General features: G+C 37.2%; 1 protein-coding gene across 6 annotated transcripts in view; it reads right to left on the bottom strand.

Moving 5' to 3' along the window:
* The window catches only part of abcc3 (ATP-binding cassette, sub-family C (CFTR/MRP), member 3), a 111,898-nt gene that overhangs the window by 6,445 nt on the left and 81,185 nt on the right, over positions 1–24,268 (bottom strand). Inside the window, exons 20-29 of one of the 6 annotated variants that reach the window (XR_013207656.1) lie at positions 23,518–23,626; positions 20,457–20,610; positions 19,455–19,662; positions 16,667–16,977; positions 11,561–11,874; positions 8,464–8,663; positions 6,828–6,954; positions 5,363–5,464; positions 3,548–3,694; positions 1,100–1,258 (exon numbers count right to left, since the gene is read on the bottom strand). Coding sequence is in view for 3 of the 6 variants with exons in the window: in XM_077245659.1 (XP_077101774.1) it covers positions 1,100–1,258; positions 3,548–3,694; positions 5,363–5,464; positions 6,828–6,954; positions 8,464–8,663; positions 11,561–11,874; positions 19,455–19,662; positions 20,457–20,610; positions 23,518–23,626 (1,520 nt within the window). In the remaining 3 variants the exon portion in view is untranslated. Of the gene's footprint in view, positions 1–1,099; positions 1,259–3,547; positions 3,695–5,362; positions 5,465–6,827; positions 6,955–8,463; positions 8,664–11,560; positions 11,875–16,666; positions 16,978–19,454; positions 19,663–20,456; positions 20,611–23,517; positions 23,627–24,268 lie in introns of those variants that run through there. The other 5 variants (XR_013207663.1, XR_013207669.1, XM_077245659.1 and 2 more) reach the window with 5 other exon arrangements.

The following is a 24,268-nucleotide window of genomic DNA, read 5'->3' as shown; positions in this document are numbered from 1 at the left end:
TTGGACCAAAATGTATTTCCGATGCTTCAAAACATTCTAACTAACCCACTGATGTCACATGGACTACTTTGATGATGTCTTTATTTCCTTTCTGGACAAGGACAGTATACCGTTCATACATTTTCAATGGAGGGACAGAAAGCTCTCGGACTAAATCTAAAATATCTTAAACTGTGTTCTGAAGATGAACGGAGGTCTTACGGGCTTGGGACGACATGAGGGTGAGTCATTAATGACATCCTTTTCATTTTTGGGTGAACTAACCCTTTAATGTAGATAATGGTTACATAATATTAAAACTAATCCTGCTATTGATATCTTTGTAAGACTGCCAAACAGTGGCAAGGGAAAACAATGTCCGGCGAAATATCGAACATTAAACCAACTTTACCGCGCTCAACCACCGTGAGTGCATTTCACGCATATATAATCACTCGCGTACAGCGGTGAGGAAGGGAGGTTGGTCGGCCAGTCGGCCCATCTCGGGACCAGCGAGATTCGTTGAGATTAATGAATCTATTTATTTAATAATTTATCTGAGGTGCCGGAACGTTCCGGCCCACTTTAACCCCTCTAAATATATATATATATATATATATACATACAGTAAATATAAAAAATAAAATTGTATTAATATTTTTTTGCCTGGAAAGCTACATTGCTTTCAAAAATTACAACATTTTTTTAATCTGAATTTGAATAATTTTTTAGTTGTGAACGCTGAATGCTGCTCTGCTGAGCAAAACACATTAAATCACACGGCAGCGTTTTAGTATCTGTTAAAAGGTGAAATGAGGTGAAGAACAGGTTTTACTAGAGAAAACACAGAAAACAAACAACAGGAAAAAAGCACAATGTTAATAATCTGGACACAAACGAACAGGCCATTAGCCTCAGTTGTGTTTCGAGTAGAACAGGCTCATTATCACCGTTCAGTGCTCTGGCTTCATCGACCGCCAGCAGGAAAATAAAATCACAATCAACTGCTTTATGGCTCTGAATGGGGAAATGAGCTTTTTCTGCTGACCCATCACGAGTGCAATGCTAATATCGCAATAAACAGCTGTGCTTAAATGAAAACAGATGCTCTCGCACCGACCTGAGGGATGATGGTGAGTTTGGACCGGAGGTCATGAAGGCCGATCTCTGAGATTTTCACCTCGTCGATCACAATCTCTCCATTCGCCGCTTCCAGAAGACGAAACAAACACAGAGTCATCGACGACTTCCCGGCTCCCGTCCTTCCCACGATGCCGATCTGCAGTAATAAAGTACATTAACTTTAGTGCTGTACTTAAAGGTGCGGTCTGTAAGAATGACAGCTAGTGGTGGAAATCGGTACTGCAGTCCAAAATCAAAATATCGGAGAACACTGTGTCTCCGCACCCCGCCTACGCAGACTCGACGCTCACGCGGGTCGCCAGTTTGAGGACACGTGACAGGAACGAGCGCAATTGACAACGAAAACTTAGTGTGAGTTGATTTATCCGCTTTTTAATATGTTCTCGTTCATAGAGATTTTTATTGAGGGCTTTTTAGGTTGTGTGGAATCTGTGATCTCTGACCCAGTTTGTTTGCTCATTACCATGGCTACAATTTCGCTGTTTCCCGCCAACTGGCATTCCGGGGTGTCGAAATACTATTGGCTGAACTGGCAGTGGGCGGAGTCACACAGACCAAAAGAAAAACCGACTGACAACACGAAATGTGTAAAATAACAAGTAAAACAACTGGCGGTTTAGTGTTGTATGTAAACTTAGCATGTTTCATAAATATCTGCAAACATATTATGGTATTTTTATGCTTTAGTAGAGTAAGAAAGTTACACTTTTTGAGTATCTGTACTTTACTTGAGTATTATTTTTTCTGGAAACTTTCTACTTCAACTTCACTACATTACAAAGACGAATATCGTTTTTTTACTCCACTATATTTCTGTGAAGGTTCTTGAGTAGAAAGTAGTAACGTCAGTCAGGGGAGGATTGTTTTTCATCTCTAAAGCGTGATTGGTGATCAGTAATCGCTCTTGTAGGGTCACGTGTCGTAAAGTTCAGCGATTTCACATCATTTCAACACTAAATCAACTGGTGGCAAAATAAACGAAGACAGATCCTCACATCCATGGCAAAGGTTTTATAGACCACTTGATTCAAGTGTGCATGAATGGATACACATGAGCCTCTTTCACACAGAGATTCCGGAAAATACACGGATAATGCATCCCGGGATCGTTTGATTTTGGTTCATTCACACTGCCAGTGATTTTCCGGAATCTGTGTGTGAGTTCTTTAAAAAAAAAAAAAATGTTTATTATACAAAATCTGAATACAACAAAATGGCACAAAACAGTTATTATACTAAAAAATACATACGTGGAAGGCTCAACACAAGTAAAGATTAAAAATATATATTTTTTAAAAACAGATTATACAATTTTAATGCTACTCGATTTTCCATTTTAGAGAGGGAATCTGAGAAGTATTTTAATTTGTTTCTGAACATAATAAACAAAGATGGGGATTTAAAAAATCTACACATATGTATAAAGTATATTGCCAATATCATAATGTTATTATTCAAATCAAATAACCTACAGCAATCATTGGTTATCCCATATATTATCTGTGTGTGCGTTCAACAACACATCCCGTATAGACACGTGACGTCAGGATGTGATGTGAAACGTACGCGTCGAACGTTCTCAGCTTCAATCAGTGTGATTCCTCAGATTTAATCCACTGGAGTTCACTGGTTATGTTAGTGTATCAAACACTCAGAAATAGGTATTTATTGCCTATTAAATTACATTTGATCTCTTCTATATTTAGCTTTGCTCATATTAAGATGCCTACTGTCAGCTTTTACAGAATTATCCACTAAAAGGGTAAAATAAATATGTTGCATAGTTCATATTCCAGGCTCATCTGCTATATAGTATACTTGATCAATAAGCTTTAAAGTGAATCTGATATTTTAATATCACTGTTTCAGGCATTTTAAGTTTTTTTTTTCCTCTCACTGTTTTCTCACTTAAAGTCCGTCTGTGTTGAAATCAAGCTTTTAAATGTTGTTTATTTGTCTATGTGGTGTAATCCATGTGTAAATTCATAAGTCGACAGCATTGCTGAGTATTTTCTCCTTAAAACTGCAGTGAACCAAAGACAGTCTCAAAAACACGCTTTGAAATCGCTGGTGTTTCTGACGTCACAAACTACCTTGTAACCAATCAGATCAACGTGTGATCGTCAACCAGTGGATCTGTGAGTGAGTGAGTGAGTGGAGGCGGGGCTCATTTGCATATTCATAGAAACGCGCATACTAAATGAGGCAAGGGTGTCGAGTTACATTATTAAGGCATGAAGACATTTTTTTCAAGGATTTTTTTAAAAAATATGTCATTTTGGTGATCAAAGATGAATTTTAAGGGATAAAATGATATTGCATATTGCGATTGAAATCTTCTTTTGACAGCTGATCCACATGTTGTTGGTTTAAAACTGATGTAAACCTGACAGATCTACAGAAACAGTATTACGAGGCTCCTGACCTTCTCTCCTCCCTTGACCTTCAGAGAGACGTTCTTCAGCACCAGGTCCAGTCCTTCTCGATATCTCACGCTATAATCCACAAACTCCACGTTTCCCTCGGGAGGCCAGTCTGGCGGCGGGCGCTTGTCCTGCACGACCCATGGAGCCTGTGGAAACCAGTTTAATACCATACATCACATGAGCTCAGAATAAACTGCAAACATGATGATCTTCCTCAGTGTTTCTGTCTTGTTTTCCAGCACAAACATCTAAACATTCATAAATCATATGTGTGTGTCCCCACAAGGACAGTAAAATTTGAGATTCCCTACTTTGTAAGGACTTTTTGCTGGGCCTCACAAGGAAAATTGATTAATAAACATAATAAATAAAGTTTTGTGTGGTTGGTAGGTTTAAGGGTCGGGTTAGTGTGTGTGTTTTTTTGTTTTTGTGATTTATGAGGACAGAAATTTGTATAATGACATGGTTATTAAAACGTATATTACTTTTATAACGTTAAAATATCTTACATCAAATGAGCTCTTGCTGTCGGTGATCAGAATAAACAGCAAGGGGAAGGAAAGCCAAACAATGGTCCTAAACAAATGAGTAATAACTTCTATGCGGTGCGTATTACATTGATGACGGTAATAAGTGTGTAAATTACACAGGTGTATGCTTGGTAACACATGACACTGATGAAGGGTCGAACTCAAAACGTTTTGCACACCTTGCACTTTTTTGTACTTTATTTGTGGCCTCTGGACAATAAAAACCTCTGAGCTTTTTTGGCCTATATTCGTGTAAGGATCTTTTTTCAGAATAAACTGCAAACATTATGTTTTTCCTCAGTGTTTATGTCCTGTTTTCCAGCACAAATATCTAAACATTCATAAGATACATTTATTTGAAAAGCAAACTGACTGAAGATATAAGGAAAAAGTGAGTTTATGATTAAAACAAGAACAAATTACTGTCAATGGGGTAAAAAAAACTGTTATTTACTTATTTCTTACTTAGTTACTAGTTATTTATTTTTGTGGCGGCTGATATTCATTTAACATTAATATGGAAGGAGATGCTTTTTACATATTAGACCTTGAGGATGAATGTAAACATGTATATTTGTTTGTTCACAATTAAACTCTACAGAGTCGCTGCATTTTAATTTAGGGCCCCATGAAATTCATTTGAATTTTCCCTAAATTCAGTGTTTTCCATTTTATTTATTCTGCGTTTAATGATTTAAGACAATTTTATATACATTTTAACAATTTAATTAAACTTCTAAAATGTAATCAAATTGAAATATAACAATTAATTTACAACAAAACATTGAATTTTTATGTTCTGGCAAATAAGATGATGCACAACAGAACTATATAAATTTAAAACATGGATGAAAAAATATTTTATAATTTGTTGTGTGATATTCCTTAGAAATATTATTATTACTTTGAGAAGTATATTTTAGTATAAAGCTGTGATATATTTTCTGTCATAATTTCTTCACGTTAAACCAGACTTTTATTTTGACGTTTTCTCGTGAAGATCTTTTAGTTTCAGTTTCCGACAGTAGTTTTTCTGAAATTAAACAGTGAAAAGCTTGTGAAGTGACTCCCAGAGCAGCTCTGGAGATTTCCTACTTAATTACTAGTTTTCTCAAACTACCGTCAAAGAGTAAAGTAAATTCTAGAGCATTTTTTACTGTTTCAACATCATTTTCACAGTGCTGGGAAAAAGCGGACCAGATTTCATGCTGATAATAGAGAGCAAATAAATCAATCAAAAAAAATTTTTCTTAAGAAAACGAGTGTGTGTTTGTTGTACTGTACCTCAGTCGGTGTTTCTGAATACTCCTTCACTCTTTCCACTGCTACTATGTTGCTCTCAAGGTCAGAGGTCATCCTCACCATCCAGTTTAGGGACATAGTGACCTATACAGAAGAAGTAAGAAGTGTTGTTGCAGAATACAGGTGCTTATAGTGAAAATAATTTCATAATCTTTCTTTATATTAAATGTGGCATTGCATACTGCAAATATTGTTGTCTCAGTAATAAATTGCTTATGCTTGTCTATAGTAAGTGACTTTGGATAAAAGCATCTGCTAAATGTATACAGAAGTGTGGAATTGAAAGAGTCTCGTCTGCTCATCAAAGCTGCATTTATTTAATCAAAAATACAGTAAAATTTTTTAAGTATTATTACAATGTAAATCAGCTGTTTTCTATGTGAATATATAGTAAAGTGTAATTTATTCCTGTGATCAAAGCTGAATTTTCAGCATCATTACTCCAGTCTTCAGTGTCACATGATCCTTCAGAAATCACTATAATATGATGATTTGATGCTCAAGAAACATTTATGATTATTGTCAATGTTGAAAAAAAGTTAAATTAAAGACATTTATAATGTAAATTATAAAATTATTTCAAAAACATATTTTTATAGAATTTTTTTTTTTTAATGATCAGTTTCCACTGTTTTCAACATTGATAATAATATTAATTAGAAGAACCATTATTAATATTTGAGCAACAAATCAGCATATTAGAATGATTTCTGAAGGTTCATGTGATATAAAATTGTACAATATTTCAGAATATTCCTGATTTTACTATATTTTTATCAAATAAATGCAGCATTGCTTAGAAGAGACTTCTTTTAAAAACATTAAACAATAGATATTTATTGTTTATTGCTTAAATATCTCCCCTAGGTATTTAAGTTAATGTATGTCATTTGTGTAAATTATGGAAGCTTGTCTCCGTCACAGAATAAAAAATAAAAAAGGTAATTGCGACTTTTTATCTCACAATTCTGACTTTTTTTCTCACAGTTGCGTGATATAAAGTCAGAATTGCATGATATAAAGTCACAATTGTGTGTTATAAAGTTGCAATTATCTTTTTAAAAGGTTTTATTCTGTGGCGGAAACAAGCTTCCATAATAAATGCATCATGAGATGTAGTTAAAATGAAAAATAAATGTTTGCATGATAAATAGTATGAATACACTAATGTTACAGCTACAGATGAACACTATTATATGAAGTACAGTAGTCAACATTTGAAGTGGATTAAAAAAGGTCATCCTAAGACAAGAATGAGTATTGTTCAAAATTCATGTATAACTTTGATGAAAGGTTTTAATCCGCTTCAAATGTTGACAACTGTATTACTCGTTAGCATGAAGGAGCACATGTGTGATTATAACACATAGTGTACATTGGTGATTCATAGTGCAAACATTTCTCATTATTACATGAATAGTGATTATAATAGATAAAGAGTGTGTACCTGTAGAGCGTAGGACACTGACAGACCCACCAGACCAGGACTCAGTTTATCCTTCCCGACCGCAGCGAACAGAGCAGCAAACAACACAATACAGTTCCCGATAAACTCGATCCGAACCCCCAACCACCTGTTTCGCATCCAAACAAAACACTGTTACGACTGAGCGACATTTCCCACAAAAGCCAGTAAAGAATGGAAGACGCTGGGAAAATCTGCATGCATCCGAACGACTGTGTGTTATAAAGTCAGAATTGCGAGATATAAAGTCAGAATTGCGTGTTATAAAGTCAGAATTGTGATATAAAGTCAGAATTGTGAGATATAAAGTCAGAATTGCGTGATATAAAGTCAGAATTGTGAGATATAAAGTCAGAATTTTGAGATATAAAGTCAGAATTGCGAGATATAAAGTCAGAATTGCGAGATATAAAGTCAGAACTGTGAGATATAAAGTCAGAATTGCGAGATATAAAGTCAGAATTGCGTGTTATAAAGTCAGAATTGTGTGATATAAAGTCAGAATTGCGTGTTATAAAGTCAGAATTGCGAGATATAAAGTCAGAATTGTGTGATATAAAGTCAGAATTGTGAGTTATAAAGTCAGAATTGTGAGATATAAAGTCAGAATTGTGTGATATAAAGTCAGAATTGTGAGTTATAAAGTCAGAATTGCGAGATATAAAGTCAGAATTGCGTGATATAAAGTCAGAATTGTGAGTTATAAAGTCAGAATTGTGAGATATAAAGTCAGAATTGTGTGATATAAAGTCAGAATTGTGAGTTATAAAGTCAGAATTGTGAGATATAAAGTCAGAATTGTGTGTTATAAAGTCAGAACTGCGAGATATAAAGTCAGAATTATGAGATATAAAGTCGGAATTGTGAGATATAAAGTCAGAATTGCGTGTTATAAAGTCAGAATTGCGAGATATAAAGTCAGAATTGTGAGTTATAAAGTCAGAATTGTGAGATATAAAGTCAGAATTGCGTGATATAAAGTCAGAATTGTGAATTATAAAGTCAGAATTGTGAGATATAAAGTCAGAATTGTGAGATATAAAGTCAGAATTGTGTGATATAAAGTCAGAATTGTGAGTTATAAAGTCAGAATTGTGAGATATAAAGTCAGAATTGTGTGATATAAAGTCAGAACTGCGAGATATAAAGTCAGAATTATGAGATATAAAGTCAGAATTGTGAGATATAAAGTCAGAATTGTGATATAAAGTCAGAATTATGAGATATAAAGTCAGAATTATGAGATATAAAGTCAGAATTGTGAGATATAAAGTCAGAATTGTGACATAAAGTCAGAATTATGAGATATAAAGTCAGAATTATGAGATATAAAGTCAGAATTATGAGATATAAAGTCAGAATTGCGTGTTATAAAGTCAGAATTGCGTGTTATAAAGTCAGAATTATGAGATATAAAGTCAGAATTATGAGATATAAAGTCAGAATTATGAGATATAAAGTCAGAATTGCGTGATATAAAGTCGCAATTGTTATAAAGTCAGAATTATGAGATATAAACTCGCAATTGCGTGTTATAAAGTCGCAATTGTTAAATAATTAAAGTTGCGATTGGAAAATCTTCATGCATCCATACGAGTGTGAGCGAGACCGAACCAACCTGTTGGACACGATACCCGGGTAGTAACTCTTTTGGTTCTCATCCACTTTCATATCGCTCATGAGAACGAAGGCACCGTGGCGCCCGTACGCGCGGATCACGCTAGTGCCCGTGATGGTCTCCGAAAAATGAGAATATATCGGAGACCTACTGACAGACTCCAGTCGCTTAAGCTGACGAGACGTGGCCACATAAAACCTCTACGGAGGAAAAAACATGCTATTACACAAACAAACAGCAGGAATATTACATATTTATACAAGCATGAATGAGTGAGGATTCAGAAAACTTTTTTCTTTGCTATAAAATCCTTGCTCTGTCAAAGTCTTTTATTTAGACAAAATTTTAAAATGCTTTAAAATTAACAAGATAATATTGCAGGTTTGTCTGAACTCTAGGAATGTTTGGTCAGTTTACTACTAACTAAGAGACTATTTATAATAATACTATTTATATTAAGAGAAAATGTCTGATCAAGATAAATGTGAAATATTTCATGGTGGCCTTGAGCTTCTTCATAATTTTATATATTTTCTCAACAAAAAAAATCGTATACATTGTTTAAAAGTTTGGGGTTGGTGAGATTTTTTTATTTTTGAAAGAGTCTCTTCTGCTCACCAAAGCTTCATTTAATTTGATCAAAAATACAGTAAAAACAGTAAAATATTATTGTAATGTAAATCAGCTATTTTCTATGTGAATATATAGTAAAGTGTAATTTATTACTGTGATCAAAACTGAATTTATTTGATCAAAAATACAGTAAAAAATGTGAAATATTATTAGAATGTAAATCAGCTGTTTTCTATGTGAATATATAGTAAAGTGTAATTTATTACTGTGATCAAAGCTGAATTTTCAGCATCATTACTCCAGTCTTCAGTGTCACATGATCCTTCAGAAATCACTATAATATGATGATTTGATGCTCAAGAAACATTTATGATTATTATCAATGTTGAAAACAGTTCATATTTTTGTGGAAACTGTGATATATTTTATTTTTTAGGATTCTTTGATGAATAGAAAGTTCAAAAGATCAGCATTAATTTGACATAGAATCGTTTGTAACATTATAAATGTCTTTACTGTCACTTTTGAACAATTAAGTCTGTAATATCGCAAACTATAATAAACTGTATGTGATTCTAGTTAATCCGCGCATTCCTTCATTGAGACAAACCGTTTTAAACCTGTTCAATCTTTAATTTAGTTAACTTAGTTTCACGAATCCTCACCATTAAGCACTTTTGATCAAACAATAATATATATATATATTTAAAAATAACATTCACATTAAGGGATCAAATATAAATGGGATCAAACGCTATCATAATGTTGTAGTGTTTGGTTTGGCTTTCTGCATTTCTGAATATATAAACATCAATATAAATCTATAAGAATGCATGTGATATTTCGGCTGCATGCGCACAGAAAACACAGAGCATTTCAGAAAGCCATGCAAAGAAGAGGAGGAATTACAGTAAATCAGGAGAGATGCAAGACCAAGTTACAGTTATGCAACGAGAGATTGGAGGTTTAGTGCCGATGAGTTGAGACCAAAATCAGCTCTTCACGACACTAGATAGAGGCCCATAAACATATGAAACACTATCATAAAAACACCATTATCAATATTAAACAGTGTTACAAATCCCACTACTTGTAATTAGCATCTGAACTGTTAAAGAAGAACTTAACACTACATTGTTAATAGTCTTAATATTATTAGATAATAAACAGCGGAGCTCACCACCAAACACACTTCTTATATGGATTATTATTTTACATATGCCAGTTCTTCCATTAAAATAGATCCATGCCAGGTATGAGTTAAAAGTCCACAGTCTGTTACGCGCGCTTGCATTAGTACTGATGAAAAGATGACATTCACACAGCAAAACACTTCAAAACTTCATCTTCTACTCTACTGTAACTCTACTGTAACTCTACTGTGAAACGCTGTTCTTTACCCGCCTTTATTATGTAGACTTTTAATTACATTGTATTATCCATACAGGCGGATATACAGCATACCAGCACATTCATATAATTAATAATAATACGTTATAGCAATAATTTATTAAATTAAATAATTATTATTATTATTAATGTTATTATTACTTCCACTATTATCATTGATATTGTTAACCAAAATATTATCAGTAATAATAATAATAATGTATTGTAATACTTTATTAAACGATATATAGATATATGTAATAATAATAATAAACATTAGAATTATTATTAGTCATTTAATAAAATATATATATAAAATAATGTAATAAATTATTGCATTAAATTATTATTGTTGTAGTGAATAATAATAAATGATTGCAAAACTAAAGATCATCATCATAATACTCACAATCATATTAATAATTTATTAAAATATATAAAATATTATTATAATCAAAATATTATTATTAGTAGTAGTAGTAGCAGCAGTATTATATAATTTAACAAATTATTGCGATAATGTATTACTATTATAATTAATTTCTTGCAGTATTATATTATTTTAGATATTAATTCAACAATTTATTAAATTATATATATATATAAATATATATATTTTTTTTTTAATCAAATTATTAATACTATTAATATTAGTAGCAGTAGTATTTTCTTTAATAAATAATTGCAATAATTTATTACCACTATTGTTGTTGTTGCTGCTGTTGTCAATAATAATAAAATGGTATTTAAATTATATAATTACATTAAAATATTAAATTATATAATAATTATTGTTATCAATATTATTATTATCAGCAGTAGTAGTAGTATATAATTGAATTAATTATTGCAAAAATGAATTATTATTATTATTACTTTTTCTCAAATGATTAATAATTCAATATAAAACAGAAGGACTGTATTCTGTTCCTGTGCGTTTGGGTAAAGAACAGCATCAGTTCAGTGAGTCGAGTCTCTCCGTTCGTTCACCAGAGTCTCGACTCCCTGAACGCACCAAAACCCAATGACCAAACCACACGGTGTAAAAACTACAACACTACGACAGTGATAATACAGAACATCAACACATGTTAGCATGCTGTATTAATGAGTTAGCAGACTTGTTCCTATTTACCTGGACCCACCAATAGAACAGCATTAACGGCACTATGACTATGAGGAACATAGGGGTGAGGACAGAGCAAACGAGCAGCACATTTACTGTGTACCAGAAAGTGCGCATCCAGATATCAATATTGTCTGGAATGAGCGAGTCTATAGTGTCCACGTCTTTGCTGAAGCGGTTCAGGACCCGGCCTGAGGGAGTGGCCTGGAAAAAGGCCTGTGGTGCCCTCAGGATGGCCTGGAGCATGTGCAGGTGTGTGTGGCGGGCCGCCTTCAGTGTGCTGTACGCCCGGCACAGTAAAGCGTTGGCCAGAATCAGCACACCTGCGCACAACGACACACACAACGAGGAAGAGGAGGGTTAGTCGGGTTTAGCCCTCACTCGTCTGATTCACACTGGCTCGTCAGACAGGCTACTGGGGCTGGGCTTCCACGCCAGTTTCACCATTACATTACATTTCAGTTTTCATTCACTTCCGATTTTGATTCAAAAGCTTGTGATTTGATTTAATTCCGATTTTGATTCACAAGTTTGAGATTTGATTCAATTCAGATTTTGATTCACAAGCTTGCGATTTGATTCAATTCCGATTTTGATTCACAAGTTTGCGATTTGATTCAATTCTGATTTTGATTCACAAGGTTGTGATTTGATTTGATTCAATTCCGATTTTGATTCACAAGTTTGAGATTTGATTCAATTCCGATTTTGATTCACAAGTTTGCGATTTGATTTGATTCCGATTTTAATTCACAAGTTTGCGATTTGATTCAATTCCGATTTTGATTCACAAGTTTGCGATTTGATTAAATTCCGATTTTGATTCACAAGTTTGAGATTTGACTCAATTCCGATTATGATTCACAAGTTTGCGATTTGATTTGATTCCGATTTTAATTCACAAGTTTGCGATTTGATTAAATTCCGATTTTGATTCACAAGTTTGCGATTTGATTCAATTCTGATTTTGATTCACAAGCTTGCGATTTGATTCAATTCCGATTTTGATTCACAAGTTTGAGATTTGTTTCAATTCCGATTTTGATTCACAAGTTTGCGACTTGATTTAATTCCGATTTTGATTCACAAGTTTGAGATTTGATTAAATTCTGATTTTGATTCACAAGCTTGCGATTTGATTCAATTCCGATTTTGATTCACTAGTTTGAGATTTGTTTCAATTGCGATTTTGATTCACAAGTTTGCGATTTGATTCAATTCTGATTTTGATTCACAAGGTTGAGATTTGATTCAATTCCGATTTTGATTCACAAGTTTGCGATTTGATTTGATTCCGACTTTAATTCACAAGTTTGCGATTTGATTCAATTCCGATTTTGATTCACAAGTTTGCGATTTGATTCAATTCTGATTTTGATTCACAAGCTTGCGATTTGATTCAATTCCGATTTTGATTCACAAGTTTGAGATTTGTTTCAATTCCGATTTTGATTCACAAGTTTGCGATTTGATTCAATTCTGATTTTGATTCACAACCTTGCGATTTGATTCAATTCTGATTTTGATTCACAAGGTTGAGATTTGTTTAAAAAATTCCGATTTTGATTCACAAGTTTGTGATTTGATTTGATTCAATTCCGATTTTGATTCACAAGTTTGAGATTTGACTCAATTCCGATTTTGATTCACAAGGTTGTGATTTGATTTGATTCAATTCCGATTTTGATTCACAATATGAGATTTGATTCAATTCCGATTTTGATTCACAAGTTTGCGATTTGATTTGATTCCGATTTTAATTCACAAGTTTGCGATTTGATTCAATTCCGATTTTGATTCACAAGTTTGCGATTTGATTTGATTCAATTCCGATTTTGATTCACAAGTTTGAGATTTGACTCAATTCCGATTTTGATTCACAAGTTTGCGATTTGATTTGATTCCGATTTTAATTCACAAGTTTGCGATTTGATTAAATTCCGATTTTGATTCACAAGTTTGCGATTTTATTCAATTCTGATTTTGATTCACAAGCTTGCGATTTGATTCAATTCCGATTTTGATTCACAAGTTTGAGATTTGTTTCAATTCCGATTTTGATTCACAAGTTTGCGATTTGATTCAATTCTGATTTTGATTCACAACCTTGCGATTTGATTCAATTCTGATTTTGATTCACAAGGTTGAGATTTGTTTAAAAAATTCCGATTTTGATTCACAAGTTTGTGATTTGATTTGATTCAAATCCGATTTTGATTCACAAGTTTGAGATTTGATTCAATTCCGATTTTGATTCACAAGTTTGCGATTTGATTCAATTCTGATTTTGATTCACAACCTTGCGATTTGATTAAATTCCGATTTTGATTCACAAGTTTGTGATTTGATTCAATTCCGATTTTGATTCAAAAGCTTGCGATTTGATTCAATTCCGATTTTGATTCACAAGTTTGCGATTTGATTCGATTCCGATTTTAATTCACAAGTTTGAGATTCGATTCACTTTCGATTTCGATTCACGAGCATGTGATTCGATTCAATTCCGTTTTTAATTTTCCGTTCTGATTTTCTGATTCACTTTTGATTTCGATTCACGAACATGTAATTCGACTTATTTCCGATTTTGATTCACAAGTTTGCGATTCAATTCACTTCCGATTTTGATTCACAAGCATGTGATTCGATTCAATTCCGTGTTTAATTCACAGGCTTGCAATCCGATTAAATTCCCATTTTGATTCACAAGCTTACAATTTATTTAAATTGCAGTTTCGATTTACAAGCTCAAATTCCTATTTCAATTCACAAGTTTGATTTTGATTCACTTCCGATTCCACTTCCACTTCCTTTCAATTTCGATTTGATATCGATTCATTTGGATATTTTTCAGGTACAGTACGTACATTTTTTCTCAAGCAAAAAAAATCTCTGTCAGCTAAAGCTGTACGCTGTATAATCATATATTGACTATATATCCTGTCTACAGTTATTTCTACTCTATCGCGTTTATGGTCGTCGAATGGCTTGTTTTGACGTTATTGTCCTCCAGCTGTTTTATTGACGTCTTTCCGCGGTTAAACACTGATTGATGGATTATGATTGATGATGATTTCAGTAAGTTGTTCTGTTTCTTTCATCATTCCTTCTGATGTTCATTGGTGTTTATTTGCTGCTGTAACTAGTAGTGAAGAAGAAGAGATGATCGGTTCATCTGTCACACATTAAAGAGACACAAACACACATTTATTGCTTGCATATTTCATGATGAAAGAGAATTTGAAAGCAGAGACTTCGTTTCTTATCAAAGCACAAAGATTATTGAATGGCAGCCGCTACATATAATGGTTTGCACACAAAGACCAATCTAAGAATCAATATTGGTTAATCAAAATGAGAATCGAGAACTCAATATTGTAACCCAGCCCTGCAGTCTGCGTGTGTGACGCCACTACTGGAGAAATACTGAAACTGAACTGTGTATGCATACACACACACACACACATCTGGGAGAGAAACACACTCAATTCAAATGCAGGAACTGATAACAATATAATGTAATATAAGCATCTGCCAAACGCATAAATGTGAAAGACACAACACTGATTTGTTGTTTGATTTCATTCTCTGCCAGTGTTTATGATTCTCAGATATGAACATTGACGAGGCTCCTCAAAAACATCCATCAAATTTATAAAAACAAAAAGATTTTACATTATACTATATACAATTAGATCTCAAAGCTCAGACACACTACCGTTCAAAAGTTTGGGGTTTTATAAAAAAAAGGAATAAATTATTACTTTTATTCATCAAGGACGCATTAAATTGATCAAAAGTGACATTTATAATGATTATAATGACAATTATTCCGAACTTTTGACCGGTAATGTAATTTAATTTTTTCAAGAATTTGATGAGAAATCCTTTGAGATCATATTGAAATCTCTGTCTTTTGATTGCAGACATTATTGAGATCTAATCTGAAATATGAGATAATACCGGGATCTCAAGATAAACATCTGTTTCAGAGCAACAACTGAAATATCAGAAATATCTAATTTGAGAACTATAGATAATAACTCGACTAAAGCTCTGCTCTCAACTACAGATGCACCATTTAATAACTCAAAATTATTGGAAATAAGTTCAATAATCATCATCAGCGCTAACAGAAAAGCAGGATGATTTAAACACAAACCATGAGAGTCCCTGTGTGTGTGTGCATGTGTGTGTTTGTGTGATGGTTTGTGCTCCTGAATGAGTGTAAGAGTAAAAACACACGAGCAACAGGAAGTGGGCAGGAGAAACAGGAAGTGAGCAGTCGCACAAGACAAGGCTTCGCTCACACTGCGAGAAAATCTGTGTGTTTGACTCGTTCACTGTCACACACATTATCTATTTAATATTCAAAACATGATGTTTCTGTCTTGTTCTCCAGGACAAATATCTAAACATTCTTAAATTAAGCTCTTAAAAAAAAGCAAAATGACTGAAGATATTGAGTCAAAATTTAAGCTTAAAACAAGAAAAATATCTGCTAATGGGGTTAGAAAAATAATCTTAATCCAAAGGGAAAAAAAGATTATGACAGCATATATTGGCATAGATACAGTTTTAAAATAAATATCTTGATTTAAGAATGTATAGATATTCTTACTGAAAAACAAGCTGCATAGGAGCTGTATACATACAATATAATAAAACCAAACATAAAAGTAAAAAGTAAATGTATCCTGATTTAAAAACGTTTAGATATTTGTGCTGGAAACCAAGACAGAAATACTGATTAAGAAAATCATATTTTTTAGAGAATAAGCAAACATGAGCATAATGCACACTTTAAATTAGGTTACATAAACTTTGCTCTTGTTACCAAAACATGTGCACAAAAAAAAGCTAGATATCTGAAGTGACCGTTCAGACTGGAACAAATAAAAACAAGAATTATCACATTTAAATTGTGCAAAAAACTAAATGCATATTGAAAAAAAGTCTGATTTTCCCGAGAGCCTGAACGAAGCCATATAGACTCATGCAAAAGAGGAGAGGAATAAATCGGATGAGGTTTAGACGTCTTTGCACATGCTCAGGAGAAATGAAATGTTAAGGACCTCCCGGACGCGTCCAGAATCTGCAATAAAAGGGAGAAAATACCTGAACAAAGAAGTAAATCAAGGCCAGAGGGCCAATGACCAGAGCGAATATGGGTGTGCTGCAAATGATAACAATCATGGTGGACACGGAGGCAAAGAAGGTGCCCAGGAACATGAGCACTGTGGAGGGAAGGACCTCGTCGATCACGTAAATGTCCTTGGAGAAGCGGTTGATGATCCGGCCTATGGGAGTCGTGTCAAAGAAAGACTGAGGCGTGTGAAACTTGTTGTCCAGCAGGGCCTGGTGAAGCTTGCGGGAGCCCTGGATTTTCCCCATTGCCAGAGTAAAGGAGGAAAACATGACCAGGACGCCTGTGTTAGAGAGACCAGAGGAGGAGGAGACGTCACTACACACACACACACACACACACATACACACACACCTACAAGGGGCACCAGAGGAGGAGGAGAGCGTCACTATACACACACAAACACAGACACATACACACACATACACACACACCTACAGGGGGCGCCAGAGGAGGAGGAGAGTGTCACTATAGACACACACACACACACACATACACACACACACACACATACACACACACCTAGAGGGGGCGCCAGAGGAGGAGGAGAGCGTCACTATACACACACACACACATACACACACACACACACACACACCTACAGGGGCGCCAGAGGAGGAGGAGAGCGTCACTATACACACAAACACACACACATACACACACACACACACACAAATACACACACACACCTACAGGGGGCGCCAGAGGAGGAGGAGAGCGTCACTATACACACACACACACACATGCACACACACACACACATGCCTACAGGGGGCGCCAGAGGAGGAAGAGACGTCACTATACACACACACACACACACACGCACACCTACATGTGGCACGAGAGGAGGAGGAGAGCGTCACTACACACACACACACACACACACACACACACACATGCCTACAGGGGGCGCCAGAGGAGGAGGATACGTCACTATACACACACACACACACCTACATGTGGCACCAGAGGAGGAGGAGAGCGTCACTACACACACACACACACACACACACACACACACATGCCTACAGGGGGCGCCAGAGGAGGAGGATACGTCACTATACACACACACACACACCTACATGTGGCACCAGAGGAGGAGGAGAGCGTCACTACACACACACACACACTCACACACACACACACACGCCTACAGAGGGCGCCAGAGGAGGAGGAGACGTCACTATACACACACACACACACACCTACATGTGGCACCAGAGGAGGAGGAGAGTGTCACTACACACACACACACACACACCTACAGGGGGCGCCAGAGGAGGAGGAGAGCGTCACTACACACACACAAACACCTACAGGGGGCGCCAGAGGAGGAGGAGAGCGTCACTACACACACACACACACACACCTACATGTGGCACCAGAGGAGGAGGAGAGCGTCACTACACACACACAAACACCTACAGGGGGCGCCAGAGGAGGAGGAGAGCGTCACTATACACACACACACACACCTAAAGGGGGCGCCAGAGGAGGAGGAGAGCGTCACTACACACACACAAACACCTACAGGGGGCGCCAGAGGAGGAGGAGAGCGTCACTACACACACACACACACACACCTACATGTGGCACCAGAGGAGGAGGAGAGCGTCACTACACACACACAAACACCTACAGGGGGAGCCAGAGGAGGAGGAGAGTGTCACTATACACACACACACACACACACACACCTACAGGGGGCGCCAGAGGAGGAGGAGAGTGTCACTATACACACACACACACACCTAAAGGGGGCGCCAGAGGAGGAGGAGAGCGTCGCTATAGACACACACACACACACACACACCTACAGGAGAGCGTCACTATACAAACACACACACACACACATGCCTACAGAGTGCGCCAGAGGAGGAGGAGACGTCACTATACACACACACACACACACCTACATGTGGCACCAGAGGAGGAGAGCGTCACTATACACACATACACACACCTACAGGGGGCGCCAGAGCAGGAGGAGAGTGTCACTACACACACACACACACACACCTACAGGGGGCGCCAGAGGAGGAGGAGAGTGTCACTATACACACACACACACACACACACACACACCTAAAGGGGGCGCCAGAGGAGGAGGAGAGCGTCGCTATAGACACACACACACACACACACCTACAGGGGGCGCCAGGGGAGGAGGAGAGCGTCACTATACACACACACACACACACACACACCTACAGGGGGCGCCAGAGGAGGAGGAGAGCGTCACTATACACACACACACACACACACACACCTAAAGGGGGCGCCAGAGGAGGAGGAGAGCGTCACTATACACACACACACACACACACACACACCTACAGGGGGCGCCAGAGCAGGAGAGCACAGTCCTCTCACACACACACACACACACAGACACACACACAAAACTCACTTGTTTTTCAAGGAAAAGGAGAGATTTGAGAGATCTTCCTGTATCAAAGTGCAAAGTCATGTGATTCCAGTTTCATTATCAGTGTTTCGAAGTGTTTCAATGTCTCTGTGAACCCTATATATGACTTTACCTGATTGCATATCAGTTTAAACATTTGTATAATAACGAGTTGTGGTTATTGGCCTGATTAGCCAAGCTCTCCATCTGTATGATTAAATAAAATAACACATATTTATATTTTATTATCCCTCATATGTTTACTCCAGTGAAACAGCATGTGTGTTTGGAATGAAGTGATGCGAGGTTTGTGTCAGTCAGTGTGTATTGTGTGGTTGATCACATGACCGCACCTTGAGAAATGCCCAGCGCTGCGTAAACGCCGACCCTCATCTCCACGCGCGCCTGCGTCCGGTTGAGCTGCGCGTCGTTCGTCCAGTCGCTGAGCCAGAAGTTTGCTCCGATCGCAGCGGCGCTCTGACAGCCGTACAGGAAGCAGATGAAGAGCGACAGCAGCGGCCCGACAGCCTTCATGTACTCCCAGTACACCTTCAGCTTCACCTACACACACACACACACACACACACAAAAATTAACAAAGACAAAATGTATTATATTAATAAAGTTGGGGGGAAAATCTGTCAAAATGGGTACTATAAATAATAATAATAATAATAATAATAATAAAATATTTTCTTTCTTGCAATAATTATATATAATATGGAGCTTTGGTTATTTTATAGCAAAAAAAAGAGAAATTAACAAAGGCAAAGTTAAAAATCCGTTATGATTGGTAAAAAAAATTTTTCATATAATAAACATTTTATAATATTGATGTTTGGTTATTTTATAGCAAATAAAATAAATAAATGAACAAAGAAAATAATTATTGTTTTAAAATTAAAATAGAAAAATATCCCTAATGATGGGTACTATAATTTTTAAAATAGTTTTTTTTCTTTTTTCTTTACATTAACAGGGTTGATTGTGAGAAGTATCTAAAACTGGATGCTTTCCCGCACTTAAGCTAAAGATGTTTATCTGACACATGTAATTCTTGTTACATATAGCTTCAGTCTCCAGCAATCCTGCATCTGCTGAAAGTGCCTGTGATGGTTAATGTGTTCCAGACGAGGGCAGTCAAGAGTCACACACCCGACCGGTCACACACACACACACACACAAACACACACACACACACGTCCTGTCTCAGTGGTCTCCGTCTGGATCAGCTTGTTCTCCTTCTTTCACACACACACACATACACACACACACACACACACACACACACACACACACACACACACACACACACACACACACACACACACACACACACACACACACACACTCACCCGCCCGGTCTCAGTGGTCTCCGCCTGGATCAGCTTGTTCTCCTTCTTCTCCTCCTGCTCCACCGGTGGCTCTGAGTGTTTTCTCTCACTGAAGCGCCGGCGACGGGACATTTTCTTCGGGTTCTCCGGGTCATTCGACATGATGCTGATCTGCCTGTGAGCGACAGAACAACACTGATATATATACTGTAATCTCAGACCACACACACACACACACACTGATCTGCCTGTGAGCAACAGAAGAACAATCAAGTGTAGCGTAAATTCTGGCAGGTCACGTTAGTCAAGCTCGCATCAGTGACTCTCAGCTGATCCTCTACCTATAGGAATACGACGTCTATCACTGTATGCATATATAAGCTCCTTCAGGAGTTTCTCATGAGATAATTACCCTCCCCATCTCCTTTCATCTCCCATGAGATAATTACCCTCCTCCCTCCCCATCTCCTCTCGTTTCCCATGAGATAATTACCCTCCTCCCTCCCCATCTCCTCTCGTTTCCCATGAGATAATTACCCTCCTCCCTCCCCATCTCCTTTCATCTCCCATGAGATAATTACCCTCCTCCCTCCCCATCTCCTTTCATCTCCCATGAGATAATTACCCTCCTCCCTCCCCATCTCCTCTCGTTTCCCATGAGATAATTACCCTCCTCCCTCCCCATCTCCTCTCGTTTCCCATGAGATAATTACCCTCCTCCCTCCCCATCTCCTCTCGTTTCTCATGAGATAATTACCCTCCTCCCTCCCCATCTCCTCTCGTTTCTCATGAGATAATTACCCTCCTCCCTCCCCATCTCCTCTCGTTTCCCATGAGATAATTACCCTCCTCCCTCCCCATCTCCTCTCGTTTCCCATGAGATAATTACCCTCCTCCCTCCCCATCTCCTCTCGTTTCTCATGAGATAATTACCCTCCTCCCTCCCTAGCTCCTCTCATTCCTCATGAGATAATTACCCTCCTCCTTCCCCAGCTCCTCTCGTTTCTCATGAGATAATTACCCTCCTCCCTCCCTAGCTCCTCTCATTTCTCATGAGATAATTACCCTCCTCCCTCCCCAGCTCCTCTCGTTTCTCAGGAGATAATTACCCTCCTCCCTCCCCAGGTCCTCTCGTTTCTCAGGAGATAATTACCCTCCTCCCTGCCCAGCTCTCTCGTTTCCAATGAGATAATTACCCTCCTGCCTCCCCAGCTCCTATCGTTTCCCATGAGATAATTACCCTCCTGCCTCCCCAGCTCCTCTCGTTTCTCATGAGATAATTACCCTCCTCCCTCCCCAGCTCCTCTCGTTTCCCATGAGATAATTACCCTCCTCCCTCCCCAGCTCCTCTCGTTTCCCATGAGATAATTACCCTCCTCCCTCCCCAGCTCCTCTCGTTTCCCATGAGATAATTACCCTCCTCCCTCCCCAGCTCCTCTCGTTTCTCAGGAGATAATTACCCTCCTCCCTCCCCAGCTCCTCTCGTTTCCCATGAGATAATTACCCTCCTGCCTCCCCAGCTCCTCTCGTTTCTCATGAGATAATTACCCTCCCCCCTCCCCATCTCCTCTCGTTTCTCAGGAGATAATTACCCTCCTCCCGCCCCAGCTCCTCTCGTTTCCCATGAGATAATTACCCTCCTCCCTCCCCAGCTCCTCTCGTTTCTCAGGAGATAATTACCCTCCTCCTTCCCCAGCTCCTCTCGTTTCTCAGGAGATAATTACCCTCCTCCCTCCCCAGCTCCTCTCGTTTCTCAGGAGATAATTACCCTCCTCCTTCCCCAGCTCCTCTCGTTTCCCATGAGATAATTACCCTCCCCCCTCCCCAGCTCCTCTCGTTTCCCATGAGATAATTACCCTCCTCCCTCCCCAGCTCCTCTCGTTTCCCATGAGATAATTACCCTCCTCCCTCCCCAGCTCCTCTCGTTTCTCAGGAGATAATTACCCTCCTCCTTCCCCAGCTCCTCTCGTTTCCCATGAGATAATTACCCTCCTCCCTCCCCAGCTCCTCTCGTTTCTCAGGAGATAATTACCCTCCTTCATTCCCAGCTCCTCTGATATATATCAATGATATCTACAATACATTGATGTTGGTTCTGTTCTGTTTACACTAAAGAGGGTTATTGCTGCTCTTATCCATGCTAGGCTAACCAGAACAGAACCATACCGCCAATCTAAACTATATGCTAATTGTCAATTGTATTTGACTATTATGCTCCTGGCAAAATGACATGTGGTTTAATTCAAATTCAACTGCTTGATTATCGTCAAAAACTAGTGGTACTGACAAAACTGATATATAAACCTTAATCTCAGACCACACACACACACACACACACACACACACACACACACACACACACACACACACACACACACACACATCACTGCCTGTGAGGGACAGACGAACACTGATATATAAACTGAAATGATATGGATAGAATTAAGACACACACACACACACACACACACACACACACACACACACACACACACACACACACACACACACACACACACACACACACACACACACACACACCATATTTTCAGACCACACACACACGCCTGTTAGGGACAGAAGAATACTGATATATAAACTCTATTGATATGGATGATTTTAAGATTTTAAATTTTGGATTATTATTTTGAATATTTTTAACCCCCTGAAGATCATTATCTTCCTCTTTAAAGTAACAGTCTCTTGTATTCAAAAAGTTTCATTCAACGCTATTTTTAATCTGGAAAGGAAGGCTAGTCTAATTTAGTGAATGTTATATATTTTTAATACATTTTTATATAAAATGCATACTCATCTATATGATTAAAATAATCAATAAAGCACCCAGATTAAGCTACGGTGCCGCTACAGTTACTGACTCCATCACGGCTTTATTAATATTCAACTGGATGTGATATTAAGCGGAAATACAATATGCAAACTGCACTGTATATTATTATGGTGAAGGTGGAGGACAAATAAGAGCAGTGTTAGCCGAGAGACACGTCTGTCGTCGAGAAGTGTTTATAAAAGCAAAAGTCACAACTGGCACAGCGAGAACACATTAAATATGCATGTGTACCTCATGAACTTTCTGCGGGCCTCGTTCACAACAGGCTCATTATCCACCATATCTGTGTGATTACTGAGAGCATCGTCAGGGAAATCCTCCTCTTCATCAACCAACGACACTGAAGAACCAGCAGGAGTCAGGTGATAGAAACAAAATGAAAAATAAAATATAAATAAATAAACAAACAAATTAATATTTATGTATTATATGGATGGATGGATAGACAGATAGATAGATAAAATGATGGATATAGCGATAGATAGACAGATGGATGATAGATAGATAAAATAATGGATAGATGATAGATAGATAGATAGATAGATTGATAATAGATAGAGAGATAGATAGATAGCTAAAATGATGGATAGATAGATAGATAGACAAATAGATGATAGACAGATAGATAAAAATAATGGAAAGATGATAGATAGATAGATAGATAGATAGATAAAATGATGGATATAGAGATAGATAGATAGATAGATGATAGATAGAGAAAGAGATAGATAGATAGATAGATAGATGATAGAAAGAGAAAGAGATAGATAGATAGATGATAGATAGCTAAAATGATGTATAGAAAGATAGATAGATGATAGATAGATGATAGATAGATAGATGATAGATAGATAGATAGATAGATAAAATAATGGATAGATGATAGATAGATAGATGATAGACAGATAGATAAAAATAATGGATAGATAGATAGATAGATAGATAGATAGATAGATAGATAGATGATAGATAGAGAAAGAGA

This window comes from Siphateles boraxobius, unplaced genomic scaffold, assembly GCF_051911475.1.
Source record: "Siphateles boraxobius isolate OS27281-9 unplaced genomic scaffold, OSU_SipBor_1 103, whole genome shotgun sequence".
NCBI classification, from domain to species: domain Eukaryota; kingdom Metazoa; phylum Chordata; class Actinopteri; order Cypriniformes; family Leuciscidae; genus Siphateles; species Siphateles boraxobius.
This window is presented reverse-complemented; position numbering and strand designations above follow the sequence as displayed.